This window comes from Lonchura striata, chromosome 27 (assembly GCF_046129695.1).
Source record: "Lonchura striata isolate bLonStr1 chromosome 27, bLonStr1.mat, whole genome shotgun sequence".
Classification (NCBI taxonomy): domain Eukaryota; kingdom Metazoa; phylum Chordata; class Aves; order Passeriformes; family Estrildidae; genus Lonchura; species Lonchura striata.
In genome coordinates, this window is record NC_134629.1 from 8,638,966 (window position 1) to 8,662,562 (window position 23,597).

The window sequence follows — 23,597 nt, forward strand, 5'->3', positions numbered from 1 at the left end:
TGGTTCAGACTGGGAATGGTTCAGACTGGGAATGGTTTGCACTGGGAATGCTTTGCACTGGGAATGGTTCAGACTGGGAATGGTTTGCACTGGGAATGGCTCAGACTGGAAAAGGTTCAGACTGGGAATGGTTCAGACTGGGAATGGTTTGCACTGGGAATTGTTCAGACTGGGAATGGCTCAGACTGGGAATGGTTTGCACTGGGAATGGTTCAGACTGGGAATGGTTTGTACTGGGAATGGTTTGCACTAGGAATGGTTCAGACTGGGAATGGTTTGCACTGGGAATGGCTCAGACTGGAAAAGGTTCAGACTGGGAATGGTTTGTACTGGGAATGGTTTGCACTAGGAATGGTTCAGACTGGGAATGGTTTGCACTGGGAATGGCTCAGACTGGAAAAGGTTCAGACTGGGAATGGTTCAGACTGGGAATGGTTTGTACTGGGAGGTGGCCCCACCCTCAGCCAGAGCAGCAAAGCTGGAGCGAGGCCCAGCGGTCCTGGGAGAGCTTTTGCTGGGCTTTTTGGCAAAAAAGGAAAGGTGTTTCTGCCAAAAAGAGCCTTCACTTCTGAATGAAATCCCAATTTTTAAAATTCAAACCTGCCTTTAAATCGGCCCCCACGCCAGCTAGAGCAGGGATGGGAAACATCAGCTGGATTCGAGGAATTCGGGGAAAGAGCCTTGAGCCTCCCTTGCTGCCCCTCCTGCCCAGGCACCCCAGGGGCTCTGGGGGTCACATCGGGGTCCCAGATCCATCCTTCCAGGACAGGATCGTGATCCTGATCCTTCCTCCCCCCGATCCCTCCCGCTGCTGCCTCTGCGAGCGCCCGGAGGCCGGGGGGGCTTTTCCCGGGATTCCTGGAGGCTCCGGGGCCGCAGGAACCTCCCGGGCTGGGGAAGCCCCGGAGCATCCCCGTGGCCCCGGAGCTGCTCCGGGGCTCTCCCCTCGGTCCCGGGCGCGGGATCCCGGCCGTGCACAGACACGTCCCCCCATGCAAATCAGGGCTCATTAGGAGAAGGAGGAAGAGGCCTGAGGAAGGCAGCAGCTCCCGGAGCCCGGGCAGCCGCACCCCGGCCGCCGAAGGGGAGGCACCGGGCCTGGCCCCGCGGGGGGACCGCGGGCGGTTCCTGTCCTGGCTGGGGCTTCCACCGCCCCGTTCCAATCCCGTTCCTGTCCCGGCCCCGTCCCATCCCAGCCTACCGCATTCCATTTTATCCCACCCTACCCCATCCCAAACTATCCCAACCCTATGCCAATCCCATCCCTATCCCATTTTATCCCACTTTATCCTGTCCTATCCCACCCTTTCCTATGCCAATCCCATCCTAATCCCATTTTTTCCTACCCTACCCTATCCCTCCCTTTCCCATCCCATTTCCAATCCAAATCGCATCCCATCCCACCCTTTGCACTCCCAATCCCAATCCCAATCCCAGCCCACCCCTCCCCATCCCATTTCAGACCCAGCAATGATATATAATGTAATGTAATGTAATATAATGTAATGTAATGTAGTGTAATGTAGTGTAATGTAATATAATGTAATGTAATGTAGTGTAATGTAGTGTAATGTAATGTAATGTAATGTAATGTAATGTAATGTAATGTAATAATATAATATAATATAATATAATATAATATAATATAATATAATATAATATAATATAATATAATATAATATAATATAATATAATATAATATAATATAATATAATATAATATAATATAATATATATTTAGAATGTTAATATTGAACATATTTTGCCTTTAATTTTTATATTTTAAATATTATATAGCTATATAATGATATATATATACTACTATGTCTCATAGGATAATTATATAATTATAACACATATATATATATATAATTATAACACATAAGCACTTCTTGGCCCATCAAATTTCCTACAAATCCATTTCCCACATCCCTGAGGAGTCCCTGGGGTGTCCCTGAGCCCGCTGGTCCCTGCTCCCGCTCCAGGCAGGAGAATCCCACCGCTCCCGGTGCCCCCGCTGCCCTCCGGGGCCCGGGAGCCGCGGCCGTGCCCGCTGCGGGCGCGGGGTCACCGATCCCGGCCGTTGGCAGCGGCCGCTCCGCCTGCCCGGCTCCGGATCTCCGGGAGCAGCCGCTCCTGCCCCCCACCTCTGCCTTATCAGCCTCTTATCGCTCCTTTGGCTCGCGCGTGGACAATCATTAATTAATCCCGCGCGCTTGGACAATCATTAATTAATCCCGCCGCCCTGCCCAGCTCCGCGGGGTTTTGGGGCAGCTCTGGCCTCACCACCCTCCTGGGCAGGAAGCTCTTCCCGAAATCCCGAATCCTAAAGTGGATTTGCAGAATCCCCTCAAATGCAGAATGAAGTGAAATTGGAGTTAAATCCCAATATTTTCACTCCATCTCCTATTTCGGCTCCGTTTGCTGGAAATCAGCGGCCGGGTCTCGTCCCTTGGCGCGGCCGAAATTCCAGGAGGAAGCTGGGAATGTTCTCGGTGTCCCCCAGGAGGGTTTGGCTGGCAGGTGGAGGTGCAGGAAATATTCCATATTTATCCTCTCCCCGGTTCGCCAGGACACGGCCACAAATCAGCCCCGAAAATCCAATCCTGGGGAAAGCGGTTGGGAATTTACAGCGCTCCAAACACCGCGGGTTTATCCTTTAATGCTGCTGCTTTATGTATTTCTCTCCCTCCAACCCTATTTATTTCCTGTTTATTGGCCCAGCCTCCCCTAATTTATGTTTTCATTACTTTGATTAACGCTCCTGCTCCCCTGACATCGTTATTCCGGCGCAGCTTCCCCGAGTGTCTTCCCGAAACCCTCGGTGTTAAATAATCCTCGGATTTAGCCGGGATGATTTGTAATTTAATAAGCGGCTCCACCGCCGTGTTTTATCTCCTAATTGGGCCGGAATTAGCAGCAATTCCGGAATTAACACAAATTATGGGCTACCCCTTGCTATTACGCCGGGTTTTATTGGGTTGGAACAACAGCTGTAGGAATTATCCGAGCCACATTCCCCAATTCTGGGTGTGATTCATTTCTGGATCACCCACGGGCGATAGCTCAGGCAGGAATCGCTGCCGTGGAGGGGATGCTGCTCCCGAGGAAGGGAGGGAGGGAGGAAGGAGAGTTTTGGTCTCCCAGGTGCTTTAATTTCATTCCCTCATTATCATTTGGGGAACGTGATGTGTCTTGTTCTCCCGGTCTTTCCGTGCCCGCTCGGCTTCTTCCTGAAACAATTCCCAGATTTGCGTCTCCGAGGAGCTGCAGACGCCTCAGATCTGAGTCCAGCAAGAGCTGAGCGCCCAGAAAATCATGGAAAAGTGGAATTGTTCAGGTTGGAAAAGCCCGCTAGGGTCACTGAGTCCCACCAGTAACCCAGAGAGGGGAGAAAGAAAAGCAATGTTTTCCCAAAGGTGGGATTTGCTTTTCCCAAAGATAGTATTTGTTTCTTTTACCCAAAGGTGGGATTTGCCTTTCCTAAAGATGGGATTTATTTATTTTTCCTAAAGATGGGATTTTTTTCCCCAAAAATGGGATTTGTTTTTTCCCAAAGATGAGATTTGTTTTTCCCAAAGATGGGATATGTTTTTTTCCCAAAGACAGGGTTTGTTTTTCCCAAAAATGGGATTTTTTCCCCAAGGATGAGATTTGTTTTTCCCAAGGATGGGATTTGTGACCTTTCCTAGCACCAGGACGGGCTGGGACCTCCCCTTTTCCTCAACTTTTCCTTCTTCCTTTCCCCTTTGGGTCTCTGACGTTTCTGGGGTGTCGATCCCAGTTCTTCCCACGGCTGAAACGTTCCTTCAAAAGGGGGAAAACAAAAAGGCCTCAAGGACAAACCCTCAGGACAAAACTCCAGGCTGTTCCCAGCTCTCGGGAAACAAACAGGGCTGTCCCCATCCCGGATGATTTTCCTCCTTTTGTTCCTAGCTCCAGCCCCCAGGAGGGAGGAGGAGGAGGAGGAGGAGGAGGAGGAGGAAGGATCCCTCATCCGGTAAATCCGGCTGTTTCCCAGCTGTTCCCGAGGCTCTGGGGCAGGAGCAAGAACCAGGAAAACGACTCCGCTCTGGGCAACCTGGCCACCAGGTGCTGGGGAACGGGGCCAAGGTCCAGAGCTCTGCAAAATCCAGGTGTCACCTGGAGCTGCTGCGGAGGTGGGCAGTGCCGAGGGGCTGGGAAGCCAATTTTGGGTCAAAAAGTGAAAAACCAGGGTGGGAACTGCAGGTGGAGGAGCAGGAATGTTGCTGTTCCCACCTGGAGTGGTTCCTTCTCCTCTTCTCCCTGTCCTCATTTCCATCCCATCCACCTCTGGAAAATCCAGGTGTCACCTGGAGCTGCTGCCTGAGGTGGGCAGTGCTGAGGGGCTGGGAAGCAAATTTTGGGTCCCTCCTCAGCAGGAGTGGCTCCTCCTCCTCCTCCTCTCCCTGTCCTCATTTCCATCCCATCCATCTTCTCCTGACAGAGAGAGGGCCACCCATGGCCCATTGGGGCGAGGATTTGGGGTGGGATTCCATCCCCATGAGGATTTGGGGTGGAATTCCATCCCCATGAGGATGGTGAGGGTCTGGGATGAGGATGAGGATGGTGAGGGCCTGGGGCAAGGATTTGGGGTGAAATTCCATCCCTGTGAGTATCTGGGGAGGAATTCCATCCCCATGAGGATGGTGAGGGTCTGGGATGAGGATGAGGATGGTGAGGGCCTGGGGCAAGGATTTGGGGTGAAATTCCATCCCTGTGAGTATCTGGGGAGGAATTCCATCCCCATGAGGATGGTGGGGGCCTGGGGCAAGGACCTGGGGTGAAATTCCATCCCTGTGAGTATTTGGGGTGGAATTCCATCCCCTGGAGGACGGTGAGGGCCTGGGATGGAATTCCCAGAGCAGCCGTGGCTGCCACATCCCTGGGAGTAGCCACCCCTCAAACCCCTCCATTTATTTTATCACCTTAAAATCATTCTGGGTGAATTTCTGCTGATCTTGCCTAAATTTGAACTTTGATTAAAAAAAAAAAAAAAACCAACAAAACCCAAACCAAACAAACAAAAAAAAAACCCCACAAAATGCAACCAACCAACCAAAAAATCCAAAAAAACAACTGTCATGGTTTGACACTGGCACAATGCCAGTGCCCCCATGAAAATGCAATCTCTCAATTGAATGCTGTGAAATGGAATCGAGAACAGAGCAAAGCAGGCCTAAGCTTAATAACAGGAAAAAACTTTCTTAAGCTACTACTACAAAACAAAGAAAGGAAAAAAGAAAAAAAAACCCACACAAAGATCAAAATGAAGACCTTGCAAAGCATTCCTACTCCCACCACCCAACTCCAACAAACCACAGTGAGACACAACCTGGACCCCAATCAGGTTTCCACCCTCCAAACAATCGATACTCAGTCCATCGGGGGAACAGAGTCTCTCCTGTGCCACAGACCCCCCAAGAAAACACAGCTCCACATCCTGTGTTTCCATGTCACCGCCCGGAGAAGAGTTTGCCATGGTGACCCTTCTCCTTTCCATGCACAGTGCTCTCACCACCAATGCATGGATGGACAGACTGCTTTTAGGATTTTCCCTTTCAAGGATGTCCTGCCAAGAGGGGAGAAAACAACAGTTCAGTTTTTCATTGTTTGGGACCACAGTCTCCCCATTTTCCCCTGGGGCCGAGGGTCCAAGAACAGAGATCTTCCTCTCCTTCTTTTGAGGACAGGGGGCACCACCACAAACCCCCTAACTTTTTCTCTGTTCACTCCACTTCTGTCTTTCCCCAGCTGAAGCAGGTCTCGACTCACTGTCATCCTCCCAAAACACGGTCTCTCTTGGAGGAGAAGACTGATTTCAGTTGGTGGCTACCAAGGAAAAAGTCCAGCTAAAAGCCACTCCTTGTCCCCCTCCCATCTAGAATTTCTCCTTCTAACATCCCAGGGTCCAAGGTGTCCCTCTTCCTCTCTTTCAAACCGAGGAGGGGAAAAAGAAATTCCCAAAGCTTTCATTTCTCAAGGAAGGGTTGAGTGTCCTGACTCTCAAGGATGGCTCTCTGCCCAGGCTCCAACTCCCACTCCTCCTTCCCCACGGTGGAATTGCTGACAGAACTGCCGATGTCTCCTTCTCTCTCCCTCTCGGGAGAGAAACTCTGGGGGGGGAACGGAGACATCCCAGATTTTCTCCACCCTTCCATCTGCAGGGGTTCCAGTTCCTCCACCCTTCGTCCTACCTCCGTCAGGCCATGGGCCTTCCCCTCCCTCACCCAGCTCGTGGCTGGGCAGGGAAGAGGCTGCACTGGACCCTGACCAGAACCAAAAAGAGCGAGTTCTCCTGGGAATTCTGCTTTTAACCCTCTGTGTTCTCAGAGGCGTGTCTACCTTCAATTGGTCAATATCCAAATTGACCTCTTCCTTCCGGAAAAAATTCTTTTTCCGTGTCGAACCACGACAACAACAAAAAACCCAAACTAACCAAACAAACAAAAAATAGAAAAACAAAAGAAACCACCCTAAAACAAACCCCAAAAAATCCTAAGAAAACCCCCCCCAAAAAAAAAATAACCCAATAAAGACAAAAAAAAAACCCAAAAAAAACCCAAAAAAGAACAAACCCCCCCCCAAGAGCTGACTTCACCTGCTGCCGCTTGTTACGCTCCGGGAGCCGAATTCCTGCAGCAACAACAGGAAATGGAATTTCTTTTTTTTTTTTTAATTATTTTTTGGGGTTTTTTTGCTGCTCTCGAGGTTTTTACGCTTCAAATCCCACGGCAGCCACGCCTCACCCCTGCAAGATGGGAGCTGTGAGTCCTTGGGCAAGGACAGCCGGGATTTTTGGGGTTTCACGGGGTTTTTGGGATGTCACTGGGTTTTTGGGATTTCACTGGGGTTATTTTTGGGGGGGGATTTTGGGTCAAATTGGGGGGGAGTTTTGGGTCAAATTGAGGAGGAGTTTTGAGTGAAATTGGGGGGAAAATTTGGGTCAAAATGAAGGGGAATTTTAAGTCAATTGGGAGGAATTTTGGGTGAAATTGAGGGGAATTTGGGTTCAAATTGGGGTGGAATTTTGGGTCAAATTGGAGGGGAGTTTTGTTTCAAATTGGGGTGGAATTTTGGGTGAAATTGAGGGGAATTTTTGGTCCTTCAGCAGGGTGGGAGCTGCGGGCTGGGGTGCAGGAGCAGGAACGTTGTCCCCTTCCAAGGACAGGGATAATTCCACCGCCCCAAGGTGCTCCAAGCCCCGTCCAACCCCTGCAAAACCTGAATTCCACGGGGGAACACCGAGGGTGGAGGAGGAGGAGGGGTGGGGAGGTAGATGAAGAGCGGGGAATGTGCTTGGGCAAGGAAGGAGGCTGCTGCCATCTAGAGCAGCCCAGCCGAGCTTCCCCATTCCCAAAAATCCTCTGGGAAGAGGCTGAAACTGGGAAATTTCGGGAAAAGCCGAATTGCCAGGCTCGGGGAGCGCCTCAGTCCCCGCGGCGCTCGCAGGACAATTAATTAATGGTGAGAAATATGAATTAATGATGAGAAATAGGTCGGAAAATCCCATTCTCACCCAATCCTCACTGGAAATTTCTGTCCCCGCCGATGAAGCAGAGCCGGAGCCAGCCGAGGGCTCAGAAAGGGGAAGAATGTTTTTAAAAAATTGAATAAATGTTAAAAAGGAAGGCAGAAAAAAGGGAACGGGAAAGCCCCAAAAAGTCTTCGAGGATTTCGATGAGGTGTCCCCAGACCGCAATCCCACAGGATGGGCCGGGGGGAAGCGAAAGCCATCGGAGATGTCCCCAACCCACAGTGTCCCCACCCGAGCCCCGTGTCCCGCGGGATCGCGGTGTCCCCACGTTCCTCGGTGTTTTCCGTGTCCCCCCGTGTCTCCCCGGTGTTTCCCGTGTCCCTGGTGTTCTCTTTGTCCCACCCCGTGTCTCCCCGGTGTCTCCCCGGTGTTTCCCGTGTCCCTGGTGTTCTCTTTGTCCCACCCCGTGTCTCCCCGGTGTCTCCCCGGTGTTTCCCGTGTCCCTGGTGTTCTCTTTGTCCCACCCCGTGTCTCCCCGGTGTCTCCCCGGTGTTTCCCGTGTCCCTGGTGTTCTCTTTGTCCCACCCCGTGTCTCCCCGGTGTCTCCCCGGTGTTTCCCGTGTCCCTGGTGTTCTCTTTGTCCCACCCCATGTCTCCCCGGTGTCCCCCGTGTCCCTGGTGTTCTCTTTATCCCACCCCGTGTCTCCCCGGTGTCTCCCCGGTGTTTCCCGTGTCCCTGGTGTTCTCTTTGTCCCAACCCCGTGTCTCCCCGGTGTCTCCCCGGTGTCCCCCGTGTCCCCCCGCCGTGTCCCCGTCCCTTCGCGTCCCCTCCTCGGTCCTCCCGCCCGCCAGGGGGCGCGCTGGTGTGGGGCGGGGCCAGGGGCGTGTCCCGGTCCCGGTGGGCGTGTCCCAGTGCCTGTGGGCGTGTCCCGGTCTGGATCCCGGTCCCGGTGGACGGGGCCATGTGCCGGTGCCGTGTCCCTGTCCCGAGCGTGTCCTGTTCCCGGAGTGTGTCCCGTTCCCGGGGCGTGTCCCGGTGCCGTGTCTCGCCGCCGTTCCTGAGTGTGTCCCGTCCCCGTCCCCGTCCCCGTCCCCGTTCCCGGGGCGTGTCCCGTCCCTGTTCCCGCCGCCGTTCCCGGTGCCGTTTCCCGTCCCCGTTCCCGTTCCCGGGGCATGTCCTGCCGCCGTTCCCGGGGCGTGTCCCGGTGCCGAGTCCCGTTCCCGTCCCCGTTCCCGGGGCGTGTCCCGCTGCCGTGTCCCGGCTCCGTCCCCATTCCCGGGGTGTGTCCCGGCCCCGTTCCCGTCCCCGTTCCCGGGCCGTTTCCCAGTGCCGTGTCCCGTCCCCGTTCCCGTTCCCGTTGCCGGGGCGTATCCCGGTGCCGAGTCCCGTCCCTGTCCCCATCCCCGTCCCCGGGGCGTGTCCCGCTGCCGTGTCCCGTGTCCCGTGTCCCGTCCCCGTCCCCGGGGCGTGTCCCGGCCCCGTCCCCGTCCCCGGGGCGTGTCCCGGTGCCGTGTCCCATCCCCGTCCCCATCCCCGTTCCCGGGGCGTGTCCCGGTCCCGTGTCCCGGTCCCGTGTCCCGTCCCCGGGGCGTGTCCCGGTGCCGTGTCCCGTGTCCCGTCCCCGGGGCGTGTCCCGGTCCCGTGTCCCGGTCCCGTGTCCCGGTCCCGGGGCGTGTCCCGCTGCCGTGTCCCGGCCCCGGCCCCGTTCCCGGGGTGTGTCCCAGTGCCGTGTCCCATCCCCGTTCCCATCCCCGTCCCCGGGGCGTTTCTCGCTGCCGTGTCCCGTGTCCCGTGTCCCGTGTCCCGTGTCCCGTCCCCGGGGCGTGTCCCGGTCCCGTGTCCCGGCCCCGTCCCCGTTCCCGGGGCGTGTCCCGGTCCCGTGTCCCGTGTCCCGGCCCCGTCCCCGTTCCCGGGGCGTGTCCCGGTCCCGTGTCCCGGCCCCGGCCCCGGCCCCGGGGCGTGTCCCGGTGCCGTGTCCCGTCCCCGTTCCCGGGGCGTGTCCCGGTCCCGTGTCCCGGCCCCGGCCCCGTCCCCGGGGCGTGTCCCGGTGCCGTGGGCGGGCCGCGCCGAGGCCGCCATGGCGCTGAGCGGGGCCCTGGCGCTCCGTGTTGCTTACGCGTCCTTCGGTGCCCTGAGCGGCCTCTCGGCCTTCTGCGCCTGGAGCGCCGTGCCCGCGCTGCGCCAGCCCGGCACGGCCGCGGCCGGCGGCCTCTCGGGTACGGACCGGGCCGGGACACCGGGCGGGGCCGGGACACCGGGCCGGGGCCGGGACACCGGGCTGGGCCGGCGGGGCGATCGGGTACGGACCGGGGCGGGGACACCGGGACCGAGGGGACACCGGGCCGGGCCCGGCGGGCCGGAGGGGATCGGGGACCGGGGGGATCGGGGCTGGGCCTGAGGGAGCGGTCAGGGCGGCGATGGGGCGAGGAGCCCCTTCCTCAGCCGTGAGGGGACTGAGGAGCCCCTTCCTCATGGGTCCGGGGGCTGTGAGGGCTGGGGGGGAGTGAGGAGCCCCTTCCTCAGCCATGAGGGGATGAGGAGCCCCTTCCCAATGGCTAAGGGGTGTGAGGAGCCCCTTCCCAATGGCTGAGGGGTGTGAGGAGCCCCTTCCTCAGCCGGGAAGGAGGCTTGAGGGGAGTGAGGGGCTGAGGAGCTCCTTCCCGAGGGGTGAGGGGTGTGAGGAGCCCCTTCCTCATGGCTCCGGGGGCTGTGAGGACTGAGGGGCAGTGAGGAGCCCCTTTCCAATGGCTGAGGGGTGTGAGGAGCCCCTTCCTCAGCCGGGAAGGAGGTGTGAGGGGAGTGAGGGGATGAGGAGCTCCTTCCCAATGGCTGAGGGGTGTGAGGAGCTCCTTCCCGAGGGGTGAGGGGAGTGAGGGGTGTGAGGAGCCCCTTCCCAATGGCTAAGGGGTGTGAGGAGCCCCTTCCTCAGCCGTGAGGGGATGAGGAGCCCCTTCCCAATGGCTGAGGGGTGTGAGGAGCCCCTTCCTCAGCCATGAAGGAATGAGGAGCCCCTTCCCAATGGCTAAGGGGTGTGAGGAGCTCCTTCCTCATGGCTCCGGGGGCTGTGAGGACTGAGGGGCAGTGAGGAGCCCCTTTCCAATGGCTGAGGGGTGTGAGGAGCCCCTTCCTCAGCCGGGAAGGAGGTGTGAGGGGAGTGAGGGGATGAGGAGCTCCTTCCCAATGGCTGAGGGGAGTGAGGGCAGTGAGGAGCCCCTTCCTCAGCCGTGAGGGAAGTGTGAGGGGCGAGGGGAATGAGAAGCCCCTTCCCCGTGGCTAAGGGAGCTGTGAGGAGCCCCTTCCTCAGCCCTGAGGGGAGTGAGGGGTCTGTGAGGTCTGAGAGGAGAGTGAGGAGCCCCTTCCTGATTCCTGAGGGGGCCGTGAGGGGCGAGATAGGATTGAGGAGCCCTTTCTCTATGGCTCAGGGAGAGGTTTGAGCGGGGATCTCAGGGCTGAGGGGGAATTTGGGGGGTGTCAGGGCAGTATTTGGGGGGGTGTCAGGGCAGTATTTGGGGGGTGTCAGGGCTGAGGAGGTGTCAGCAGCATTTGGGGGGTGTCGGCAGCATTTGGGGGTTGTCAGGGCTGAGGGGATGTCAGGGCAGTATTTGGGGGTGTCAGGGCAGCAATGGGGCTGAGGAGCCCTTTCCTTGGGGCTGAGGCTTTCAGGGAAGCAAAGAAATCCTCCCGATTTCCCCAGATGCTGGAAGCAGACCCTCTGGAAGAGGGGTTTGGGCCGCAGGGATAAAACTGCATCCGATGTGCCCAAAAATCTGTGAGATTTGGGGGTTTGTGGCTCTGGGTTGGAGCAGGACAGAGTCCTGCAGCTCCAGGGCTTCCCTGGCTGAATTCCTGGAGGAACAGTACAAAGTTAAAATTTAGAAAGGATCTAGGGGTGAGGTGCAGGGCTGGGCTTTTCTATGCTTCCTTTCCCTCAAAAAATAAAAAAAAAATAAAATAAAAAAAAGCTTTTAATTCCAGCTGGAGCTGGGATTCAGCAGAGAATTCCCACACTTTGCTTTGCTGGGTGGCACAAAACTGGGAGGATCTTGACCAGAAATGCAGGAGGAAGAGCAAATGAAGGCATTTTCTGCTGTGCTTGTGTTCAGGGATGAATTTTGACCGTGAAATTTTGACAGAGGAATTTTGACAGCAGAATTTGCGGATCCTCATTAAAGTGCCCTGATTAAACCAAGCTCTGCCTGTTGGTCCGTGTTTATCTGGTTTTTAATGCCTCTGCTGTGCCTTTGGATCTGTGTTTGAGGATGTTTATCCACAGGCTTCCTGGCTGGAAGAATTCCTCCTGGTTCTGAGGGATCTCCAGCTTTGTCTCTGCAATCTGTTTGTTGATATTTTTCCCTTATCTCCCAGAGAACCTTTCCTGCTTGGGAATTAGCTCTAAATGTCACTCATTCCCTGTTACCTACAGTCAAAACTTCATTTGATCCAGGTCTGAAGTTCCATGGAGGGGAAACGAGGCTGGGGCTGGATAAATGGAATTAAATCCCTTATGTCCCAGGGATTTAATTCCATTCCCCACCCAGTCACAGGGGCTTTGGAGACTCCTGGAGAATTTTAAAAACACCTGAGAAGTGGAAGGAGTGGGAGCTGAACACGGGATCTGGTACAACACCAGAATATTCCAAAGGTTCCTCTCCTTCCAGAGCTGTTTTCCTAAAATATCTCAGTGTGTATCCCCAGCAGTTTTGGCAGGAAAATCCCCCCATTTTTGACCTATTCCAAACCCAGCTGAGGCTCCCGGGTTCCCCCAGGAGAGGCAAAGTTTGGCAAACGTGGAAATGGCAAAATTTCACTTGGCAAAGCTGCAGCTCCTGTTGGAATGGGGATTTCAGCTCGTTCCAGCTGATGCTGCAGCTGGAGTGGATAAAAGGGGATTGTTTAGCTGGAAAAGGACTGAAGGCTTTGTAAACACCCAGAAAAATCCAGTCTTGGAATTGGTCACCGTTTTCAGGGAGTTTTTAATGTTACTTTTCATTTTTACCCTCTTTTTCTTTGCCATCACCCCACATTTGGAGCTGGAATTGGGATGCTCCTTGCAGGAATGCTGGAGTCAGGGGACTTCTTGCGGAATAAATCTGGATTTTTTGTGTTTGTTTGGGGATTTTTTTTTTTTTGGCCTTTGCTGCAGATTTGTTGTTTTTCCCGGGATTTCCATGTGAGACACATGGAACATTCCCAAAAAAACTTTCCCTGGGGTTGAATGATCCCTCCAGGAGGAGCAGGAGGCTGACAAAACCATGTGTTTGTCCCAGTTTTTGTTTGGATGTTTGCAGAGAGGGAAAGCTCGTTTCCCTTGAGCTCAAACAGCCCAAATATTATCCAAATATTTGGATCTGATGGAGGAGGATCATTCCCCTTCTTCCAGCCCAGCTTTGAAATTCTGGGATTTATTTCAGCTCCTTCCAAGGGTGCTGGGAGGCTTTTTGTGTTTTTGTATCCTGGGATAATTTGGGTTGGATTCCCTGTGGGAAGTCCTTGGGTTGTGTCTGACGGAGCAGCTCCTGCTCCAGGGCTGCTGCAGCCCTTGGGTTTGGGGTAAATCCAGAGGGATTTGTGTTTTTATGGAGGGGTTTGGGTGCTGTTTGAGCCCAGGGTGGGACTGGAGCTGTCTGGGCTCTGCTGCTCTGGGTTTGGGGTAAATCCAGGGGGATTTGTGTTTTTATGGAGGGGTTTGGGTGCTGTTTGAACCCAGGGTGGGACCAGGGTGGGACTGGAGCTGTCTGGGCCCTGCTGCTGCTGTGGGGTTTTGTCCCCTGGCTCAGGGTTTATGGACAAAGTGCTTTAGGGCAGGAGGGCTGGGTTTGGGGGAGTCCCTGAGGTGAAAACCTGCAGCTCCTGCACTCAATCACCCCAAGCTTTCAACAAGTCACAACTTGTATTTAATTTCCCCATAAAAACGGTTTCAAAGCCAGAGTTTTTCAGGTGATGTTTGGGCCCAGAGCTGCCTCTGGAGAGCTGGGCCAGGGCTTGGATCAGGTTTGGATCGGTGTTTGGATCAGGGCTTGGATCAGGGCTTGGAGTAGGGTTTAGATCAAGACTTTGGTCAGGGCTTGGATCAGGGTTTGACTCAAGGCTTGGATCAGAATTGGACTGGATTTGGGTCAGGGCTTGTATCAGGATCTGGGTCAGGGTTTGACTCAGGTTTGGATCAGGATTTGGGTCAGGGTTTGACTCAGGTTTGGATCAGGATTTGGGTCAGGTTTGGATCAGGTTTTGGAGTGCCATTGGATCAGAGTTTGGATTGGAATTGGATCTGGTTTGGATCAGGGCTTGGATCAGGGTTTGGGTCAGGGTTTGGATCAGAATTGAATCAGGGTTTGGGTCAGGGTTTGGGTCAGGGTTTGGATCAGGGTTTGGGTCAGGTTTGGGTCAGGTTTTGGAGTGGCATTGGATCAGGGTTTGGATTGGAATTGGATCTGGTTTGGATCAAGGCTTGGATCAGGGCTTGGATCAGGGTTTGGGTCAGGGTTTGGATCAGAATTGAATCAGGATTTGGGTCAGGGTTTGACTCAGGTTTGGATCAGGATTTGGGTCAGGTTTGGATCAGGTTTTGGAGTGCCATTGGATCAGAGTTTGGATTGGAATTGGATCTGGTTTGGATCAGGGCTTGGATCAGGGTTTGGGTCAGGGTTTGGATCAGAATTGAATCAGGGTTTGGGTCAGGGTTTGGGTCAGGGTTTGGATCAGGGTTTGGGTCAGGTTTGGGTCAGGTTTTGGAGTGGCATTGGATCAGGGTTTGGATTGGAATTGGATCTGGTTTGGATCAAGGCTTGGATCAGGGCTTGGATCAGGGTTTGGGTCAGGGTTTGGATCAGAATTGAATCAGGGTTTGGGTCAGGGTTTGGATCAGGGTTTGGATCAGGGTTTGGGTCAGGTTTGGGTCAGGTTTTGGAGTGGCATTGGATCAGGGTTTGGATTGGAATTGGATCTGGTTTGGATCAAGGCTTGGATCAGGGTCTGGATCAGAGCTGGATCAGGGTTTGGATCAGAATTGGATCTGGTTTGGATCAGGGCTTGGATCAGGGTTTGGGTCAGGGTTTGGATCAGAATTGGATCAGGGCTTGGATCAGGTTTGGATCAGAACTTGTATCAGGTTTTGGGTCAGGGTTGGGATCAGCATTGGATCAGGTTTTGGGTCAGGGTTGGGATCAGGGTTTGGATTAGAATTGGATCAGTGTTTGGGTCAGGATTTGGGTCAGGGCTTGGACTGGGGGGCTCGAGGGGAACTCGAGGGACTCTGCTGCTGCTCTCCCCGTGCAGAGCTCGTGGCCGCAGCAGCAGCAGCAGTTTTGGGATGGGAACAGCAAACCTTGACTCAGCATTCAGGGCACTTCTGCTGAGTCATCGGGCGGGCTCAGCAGGGAGCAGCTTTTTGCTGACTCCAAACCCCCAGTTCCCCATTTCTGTCCAAAATGTGGGCTGGAAGCGCTGGGCCCCGGGGCAGCAGGAAGTGGGGGAGGCGGATTTTGGGGAAGTCGAGGCTCAGCTCTGTCACCAGACCCTGGGACAGCGTTTGGGGTGCAATGACTCTGCAGCTGCGGCCACGGGACCCCCAGCACGGGGGGATTGGTCATGGGGTGTCCATGGGGAGGTCCTGGCGTGGGAATCCAGCCTGTCCTGAGCAGGGAATGTGGGCAGGGGGGCAGCAGGTCCTGGCAGCTGCAGGGATGGGTTGGGCAGGAGGGGCTGAGGAGCCGATCTGATGTCCCTGCTGTCACCTGGGCAGGTGTCCTGCTGTTCCCAGGTGTTCTGGGGGGTTCAGCTATACTTTACCTGTCCATGGGTGCCTTTCTGATGTCCCTGCTGTCACTGCACAGGTGTGCTGGCGCTCTGGGCCCTAATCACGCATGTGATGTACCTGCAGGATTACTGGAGGACCTGGTTAAAAGGGCTGAGGTTCTTCCTCTCCGTCGGGATCCTCTTCTCCGCCCTCTCCGGGCTGGGCTTCTGCGCCTTCCTGGCCCTGGCCATCACCCAGCACCAGTGTGAGTACTGGGAGGGACTGGGAATACTGGGGGAGGGTTGGGGACAGAGCAGGGCTGGGGATGCTCCTGCCACCTTCTCTTTTGGGGACAGCCTGCAGGGTTGTCACAGCATTTCCCTGCCCTGCTGAGACATCCAAAAAGCCTGGAATTACCTCATTTCCATGACAAAGTCCGAAAAAAACCTGGGAATTTCCTCATTTCCATGACAAAGCCTCCCCAAAAGACTGGGAATTTTGTCATTTCCATTACAAAGCCCCAAAAAACCTGGGAATTTCCTCATTTCCATGACAAAGCCTCCCCAAAAAACTGGAAATTTTGTCATTTCCATTACAAAGTTCCCAAAAACCTGGGAATTTCCTCATTTCCATGACAAAGTCCCCCCAAAAAACCTGGGAATGTTCTCATTTCCATGACAATGGTCACATCCATCCCTCTTGGAACAGCTTCAAGGCTTCAATCCCCACAAATCCTGAAATCTCCACAGTCCAGGAATCCCCATGATCTAGGAATCCCCACAATCCAGAGATCCCCCAAATCCTGGAATCCCCCCTAAAACCCAGAACCCCCACAAATCCCAGAATCCTCACAATCCAGGAATCCCCCCAGTCCAGGAATTCCCCCAATCCAGGAATCCCCACAAACACAGGAATCCCCACAAATCCCAGAATCCCCCCCCAAATCCTGGAATCCCCACAAATGCAGGAATCCCCACAATTCCCATCCCTGAACCAGGCGAGTTCGGGTTGGGGGTGGCAGAGCCGGGGCAATCATCCCACTCTGGTGGAATCCAGGGAATCCAGAGCTCCTGGGGGCTGGAATTCCCAAATCCCTGTTTTTCCCCCGACAGCCCTGACTGACCCCAAGAGTTACTACCTGTCGTGCGTGTGGAGCTTCATGGCGCTGAAGTGGGCGCTGCTGCTGAGCCTCTACTCGCACCGGTACCGGGCCGAGTTCGCCGACATCAGCATCCTCAGCGACTTCTGAGCCTGCCGGGAAAGGTGTGAGAGGCGGGGCACGGAGCAGGGAGCCCCTCCCGGCACCCCGGGGCTGCCTGTCTGTCTGTCTGGCTGGCTGGCTGTCCGCACAGAGGGGCTTTGCCTGCTGGCTTTTCCTCGCTCATCGTGGCAGGTTCCAGGAGGAGGGAGGGACAGGAAGGACTCCCGGAGTGCTCCAGGGGGTGGCAGTCCCCTGCCTTTGTCACTGCCCTGCTCCTGTGTCACCTCTCTGCTCCTGTGTCACCTCTCTGCTCCTTTGTGGGTGAGCACAGCTCATCCCAAAGTGTTCAGGGATGGGAATGCCGCCTCTACCAGAGCACAGCTCATCCCAAAGCTCATCCCAAAGATCCCAGGGAGGGGATGCTACCCCTGGCAGAGCACAGCTCATCCCAAAGCTCATCCCAAAGCTCCCAGGGATGGGAATGCTGCCCCTGGCTGCTCCCCGGGCTGGTTTTTAAAAGGAATGGGATCCTGTGTTTAACCATAAATGCCGTATTTAACGCTTGAAGTTGCAGCAGCAGGTGTGTGGGGAAAAGGTGTTTGGTGGAAAGGGGTGCAGGGCCTCTCCCCTGAGCCCCAGGGAGAGGATTCCTGGGGAAAAAATAAAGAAAAAAATGTTTCTGTGGAATCAGGAGGAGAGGGGAGGGGAGAGGGGCTGCTCAGGTGACCCCATGGATTGAGGATCACCTTTGGGGTGAGGCTGTGACCTGCTGGAGTCCCTAAACCGAGCCCCTGGGCCACGTTCTAATCCTGGAGTTCCCACCTCAGCTTTTTAAAGGTTCCTGTGTGTAAATATTCTCTATTTTTACATGGATTCCTCCTGGTTTGCACCTCGGGGGTGCTGGGGTCGGTGCCACCCTTGCTGTCACCCTGTGGCACCACAAATACAGCCCTCCCTCACCAGCCTGGCTGCACTGGAATTCCCTGGCATCCTGGGGAGGACGGGCGGGAATGGCACTTTTTGGGGTGGTGGGGAGGGTTTAACTCCTCACTTCCTCCTCCACAGGGAGTCTGAGCTGGATTTTCCCCTCACAAATCCTTCGGGATTCGGGGATTTCAGCCCAAAGGAATTTTGGGGGAAGTGGTGGTGATTCCATGGATGAGGTGCAGGGGGGCTTCAAGGGGGATTTGGGGTCAGCCTCAAGCGAGTTTCCATTCCCAGCCCATCCCAATCCCATCACTGGCCATGGGATGGGGTCCAGGGCAGGGGACACCCCGGGGACACCCCGGGACCCCCGGGACCCCCGGGTGCAGGGCCCGCAGCAGCCGCCAGAGGGCGGCAGTGGCACAGCCCAGGCTGGGGAGGGGGCACGAGCGAGACCCCAAAACCACCCGGGACACCCCAAAAACCAGGGACATCCCCAGGCCAGGGACATCCCTGTGCCCGGGGGCCACCGAGGAGCTCAGCGTGGCCCCGCAGGGGAGACCCGAGTCCCCACAAGGACCCAGCCCTGCGGTCCGAGGGAAGGATCCCAGCTGGAATTCCTGTCCCCTGGCACTGGGACAGGCGAGCACAGAGATCCTGGTGCTCCAACGAATTCCCAGGAGACTCAAAGCCATCCCCTCGCCCTGACCCCTTCTCTCCCCACAGCCCCCACAAAGTCCCAGCCACCTCACCGCATTCTCTGGCTGCAGCAGCCTTTCCCAGCCCCATTTTTCATAGAATTTTTCCCTTTGCAGCATTCCTCACTCCCTAGCACTGGGCAGCCTGAGGAATCTTCAGGAATTGGGGAGCCTCTGCTGGATTTTGAGAGATGTTTAGGGTCATGGAGGACCCCTATGGCTCTCACTGGGTCCCTTTGTGGGGGTGGTCTTGGCACCTCCTGAGGGTCCGGCAGAGGCCCCAGTCCCACTTTTCCTGCCCGTGGAGGGATTCAGAGGCACCCGAAGGAAAAGCACAGATTTTTTGCATTTTCCCAATCTGCTCTCAAGATGTGGCGAGGGCGGAAGCGGCGCCTCAAAGGCTCCGGATGAGCCTCGTGGGGCTGGGGACCCTCCAGGTGGCTTTGGGGGAGGGAGGTGCTGGGGACACTGTCCTCGTGTGCAGGGACACAAATCCCAGCTGGGTGTCCCCAGCGTGGCTCTGGGGGTGTCCCTCAGCTCCGGGGTGGGGCAGGGCTGCAGCAGAGGGGTCCTGGGGCTTCCAGAGGGTGATGCTGGCCTTGGGGACAGGCTGGGCTTGGGGACAGAGCTGGAGGGACCTGCAGGGGGGTCTGGACTTGGGGACAGAGCTGGAGGGACCTGCAGGAGGCTCTGGGCTTGGGGACAGAGCTGGAGGGACCTGCAGGAGGGTCTGGGCTTGGGGACAGAGCTGGAGGGACCTGCAGGAGGGTCTGGGCTTGGGGACAGAGCTGGAGGGACCTGCAGGAGGCTCTGGGCTTGGGGACAGAACTGGAGGGACCTGCAGGTCCCTGTTCCCAGGGGAATCCTTCCCCTGGAAGTCCGTGGGGGAAGTGGGGGCTAGGTGGGTGAGGCACAGGCACGGACAGGAGCATGTCCCAAACCTTCCAGGACACGGAGATGTCACCACACGTGTTGTCCCTGCTCCCTGGACACGGCACTGGCTCAGCTTGGGTTTGCCCTTTGTTCCCCAGCTGGGAAAAATCAGAAAATCCCCCAAATTCCACCTCACTCACGGCATCCTGGGCATCTGGAAGAGTCCCTGAGGAAGAGCTTGGGGCTGGAGCCAGGAATCCCAAAGGAGTGTCCTGGCTCCCAGGGGCCGTGTCCAGCTGGACAAACGGACACGAGCCCAGTCCTGCTGCCATCCCCCAGGGAATCCTCGTGCTCCAGCCAGGGCTTTGGGTGAGAAGCAGCCAAATTAAAGATCCCCAACGGAGCCGTTTTGGTGTCGGGATGAACTCACCGGAGCTGGGGGAGCTGGGACAGAGCCAGGCGCTGGGAGAGGGGGGAGAACATCACACACAGAACTGGGAATGGTTATTTTTAGGACAATTCTCAGCTTGGAGAGCAACCAAGGGAATAAAACGGTTCAATATGGGCCCAGTGCTTAACGAGGAGGCTGAAAATCCCCAGGCTGGGAGAGCTGGGAAGAGCCTTGGGGATGGGCTTTGGGGTTTGTGGAGAGCCCCAAGGGGCCGAGGCAAAGGGGTCATTAGGGGGTCCCAACCCCTCCGAGGGTCCCTCTGCTCCTTCCCAGCCTGGAGCTGGGCTGGAACCACTTCCCATGGAAGGGTCACTGCTTCCCTTCCTCCTCAGCTGGGAGTGGGAGAGAAGGACGTGGGGAATGGGCTGGAATAATGACCAGGGGGAAGCTGCTCCTCCGGCCTGTCCCTTGGGATGGCTCTGCCTCACTTTTAAGTGGCTTTTACCCCTTTTATAGGCTGATAAATCCCAAAATCCATCCCTTCCAGCCCTAGGGAAACCCCAAATTCCGCAAGACCCCGTGGTCCCCCTGAGAACCCCAGCCTCCCACAACACTGGGACATTTCCCTTCTCCAGCCTGGAAAAACCCCATTTTATTCCTGGTGCTGGAGGGGGTGAGGAGCTGTAGGATTCCCCTTCCCTGATGGAGAGGGGAGAGGAAAACCGGGAGAGGAGGAGGCTCCATCCCTTCCTCCTCCACCTTTTCACAAACCCCCAAAATTCAACTCCCCATTCTGCAGCCGTGAAATCCCGGGACCTTTGAGCCGCTTCGTAAACCCCATAAAGCCCCCACAACTGGAGAGAAACCAACCCCACTGCGGCCTCCCCCCACCCGCTCCGCGCAGATCAAACGCCTTTTAATCGGAATAGAATTTCCTGGGACGAAATGAGGAAAATCTGTCGCTCGCATCCGCCCGGCAGCCGCTCCCCTGCCCCGGGCTCATCTTGGAGGAGCTTTTCCCTCCCCATCCCACTGCCCCTCATCCCCCCCAGCCCACGGAGCATCCCAGGAGCCCCTCGGGGAGCCCGGAGCCCTCTCAGGCCGGGAATGTGTGGTGGAGTCCCTCTGGAAAGGCGGCGCAGGAAATGGGCCCCTGCGGCCCCGCTCCGGAGCACCGGGAACTCGTTCCAGCCGCCGAGGGAGAGTTTTCCTTTCATCTCCGGCCAGGAGTTGAGCCGGGCCTTTCGTCTCTCCCCAGACACGGCTTTGAAGGCTCCGGGGGTGTCCCACATGTGCTGCTGTGGGGCTGGGAGGGGCTGGGGGCGGCTCTGGGGTCGGGAGAGCTCTGGGAGAGCCAGGTCCTTCCCTCTGCCCCTGCCAAGCACCCCCACCCTGCATGGTCTGAGGGGCTGGGGACACCCAGGCCTCGGGGACATCCGTGGGCGGTGGCTCCAGGTGTGGCTTGCAGCTCCAGGGGCTTTTCCGAGCCCCCTTTGGGCTCCGGTTTGGCCCAGCAGAGAGGCAGGAACTGAAGTCAGCTCTGAGGGATCTCAGCCGCTCACACAAAAATAATTTTGTGTTCTCTGGGAGGCAGTTCCATCCATCTGTCTGTCTGTCTATCCAGCCCTCCATCCCTCCTTCCATCCATGGATCCATCCATCCATGGATCCATCCTTGCATCCATGGATCCATTCATGGATCCATCCTTCCATCCATCCATCCATGGATCCATTCATGGATCCATCCTTCCATCCATCCATCCATGGATCCATTCATCCTTGGATCCATCCATGGATCCATCCATCCATCTATCCATTTATCTATGGATCCATTCATGGATCCATCCCTCCATCCATCCCTCCATCCATCCATCCCTGTGTCCATCCCTCCCGAGGGGCCGAGCCGGGGCTGATCCCAACATTCCCAACATTCCCAACATTCCCAACATTCCCAGCTCCGTGTTGGGAGAACTCAGGACAGCTCCCAGCAGCGAGCCGCGATCCGGCGCTTCGCTGCTTGGATGGCCAGATGGGAGCAGACGGGGGAGAAAAGGGGAGAAGAAACTTCCAGTGTTGGAATTACGTGGAACAGGATGGGCCCAGCCCGGGGATGGGGGAGCGGCACCCTCGGGGTCCCTCTCTCGCCTCATCCCAACCCCATCCCGCAGGAAAACACCGGGATCGCTCGCGGTGCCCCCAGGAACCCCCTGCACCCCCCGGGACCCCCTGACCCCGCGTTCCGCCCCAGATCCCGGCGCGTTCCAGGGACGCGAGGTCACCGCGCCGGGGAAGGAGATCGCGGGGCCATCCATCAGCCCGCCATCAAAGGGCCCCGAATTCCCGCGGGGTTCCCTTCCCATCCTCTCCCGGCGCCCCGAATTCCCGCGGGGTTCCCTTCCCATCCTCTCCCGGCGCCCTGAATTCCCGCGGGGTTCCCTTCCCATCCTCTCCCGGCGCCCCGAATTCCCGCGGGGTCCCCTTCCCACCTGCTCCCGGCGCCCCGAATTCCCGCGGGGTTCCCTTCCCACCCGCTCCCAGCACCCCAAATTCCCGCGGGGTTCCCTTCCCACCCGCTCCTGGCGCCCCGAATTCCCGCGGGGTTCCCTTCCTGCCCACTCTGGGCACCCTGAATTCCCGCGGGGTCCCCTTCCCACCCGCTCCCGGAGCCCCAAATTCCTGCGGGGTCCCCTTCCCACCCGCTCCCGGCGCCCCGAATTCCCGCGGGGTTCCCTTCCCACCCGCTCCCGGCGCCCCGAATTCCCGCGGGGTTCCCTTCCCACCCGCTCCCGGCGCCCCGAATTCCCGCGGGGTCCCCTTCCTGCCCGCTCCCAGCGCCCCGAATTCCCGCGGGGTCCCCTTCCCATCCTCTCCCGGCGCCCCGAATTCCCGCGGAGTTCCCTTCCCATCCTCTCCCGGCACCCCGAATTCCCGCGGGGTTCCCTTCCTGCCCGCTCCCGGCGCCCCGAATTCCCGCGGTTGCTGTGGAAACCACACGCGGCGCGGATGCTCCGCGTTTTTGGCCGTCCCGCAGCTGTTTCCACTCGAGGCCGCCGTAAGTGGAAAAACCTGCGGGTCTGAAGGCGCTTCCCGGCCTCCAGGGGCAGCGGCTATTCCCGGCTCCCTTTCATCTTCCCCGTTTATCAGCGTTATCCTCTTTCTTTCTTTCTTTTTTTTTTTTTTTTTTCTTTGCACGAAATGAAACAGGGAATATTTTTGTCCTCTGGAACAAAGAAAAAGAGCTTGGAAAGAAAATCCCAAAACAAAGCAACCCAAAACCTTCTGAGAGCACCAAACGCTTCCCCACCACTGCCAAGGCCACCCTGACCATGTCCCCAAGTGCCACCTCCGCTTTTGAATCCCCTCAGGAAGGGGGACCCACACCCCTGCCCTGGGCTGGAGGGTCCTGCCCAGGAGGAATTTTCCCAAAATCCAACCTGAACCTTCCGTGGCACCACTCGAGGCTGTTTCCTGCTGTGCTGCCCCTTGTCCCCTGTGAGGAGATTCCCCCAAAAACCCCCCAAATCCTCCTGGGAGGTGATGGATGTGAGGGGTGAGGGGAAACCAGGAGGAGACGTGTCCAGAGGGGTCAGGAATTGGTGGGAATCGGGAATTCAAATCTCCCATCCGGTGACTTCTCCCTGAGTCAAGCTGGGCTTGGCTGAGTGGTTTTGTTTTTTTTTTTTTTTCTTTAAGGCTTGAAATTTTCCCCGATGTGTCAAAAGCAGCACCAGAAAAACCCCCAGCGAGCTGGAGGAGTTACTGAAACCACTTTGGTGCCTCGTGACCTTTCCATGAGAAGTTTGGATGAATATCCTCCCAGAAAAACACTCACTGAAAGAACAAATTGAAATGTTTGAGGGAAAAGCCACAGACCCTCCAAATGTGGGGACAAAAGCCCCTTGGGGTGTGGGGCTGCTCCTTCCTGCACTTCAAAGCTCATTGTGTTCCTCCCTTGGCTCCGGGATCCCAGCCCCGATCCCAAACCTCCCCTCCCCCGGCCAGAACCCTTCTCCTGGTGAAATTCAATTCAATTTTCTTTTATTTTAAAAGGAAAACAATAAAAAACAAAACAAAAAAACCCACATTGATTAAGGAATAAAGGCCAGGCACAGGCCGAGCCTCAGCTGGAGCTGGTGGCAGCTCCTCAGCCCTCGGCAGCCGAAGGCTCCGGATCCGGCCTCAATCCCGTCCTCCTGGGGGATTTCCAGAGAGGTCCTGCCCTTCTCCTTCCCCTTCCTCTTCTTCCTCTTCCTTTTCCCTTCCTCCTCCACCCAGGAG

The 23,597-nt window shown here is 56.6% G+C and overlaps 1 protein-coding gene across 1 annotated transcript; it reads left to right on the plus strand.

Annotated features, from left to right (window-relative positions):
- The first annotated feature begins 9,530 nt into the window (after positions 1-9,530).
- Positions 9,531-23,401, plus strand: SLC48A1 (solute carrier family 48 member 1). The gene is made up of 4 exons (XM_021550376.3): positions 9,531-9,714; positions 15,331-15,498; positions 16,346-16,496; positions 23,013-23,401. Exons 1-3 carry the CDS (start codon positions 9,576-9,578, stop codon positions 16,480-16,482), a joined length of 444 nt encoding a protein of 147 aa, XP_021406051.1. The 5' UTR covers positions 9,531-9,575; the 3' UTR covers positions 16,483-16,496; positions 23,013-23,401.
- The last annotated feature ends 196 nt before the right edge of the window (positions 23,402-23,597 follow it).

What these genes read in the sequence shown, in the direction of transcription:
- SLC48A1 (XM_021550376.3), top strand. Translation starts at nt 9,576, where the DNA reads ATGGCGCTGAGCGGGGCCCTGGCGCTCCGTGTTGCTTACGCGTCCTTC. An exon ending in CGCGGCCGGCGGCCTCTCGG is followed by an intron (nt 9,715 to 15,330) that starts GTACGGACCGGG and finishes GTCACTGCACAG; the next exon opens with GTGTGCTGGCGCTCTGGGCC. An exon ending in GGCCATCACCCAGCACCAGT is followed by an intron (nt 15,499 to 16,345) that starts GTGAGTACTGGG and finishes TTCCCCCGACAG; the next exon opens with CCCTGACTGACCCCAAGAGT.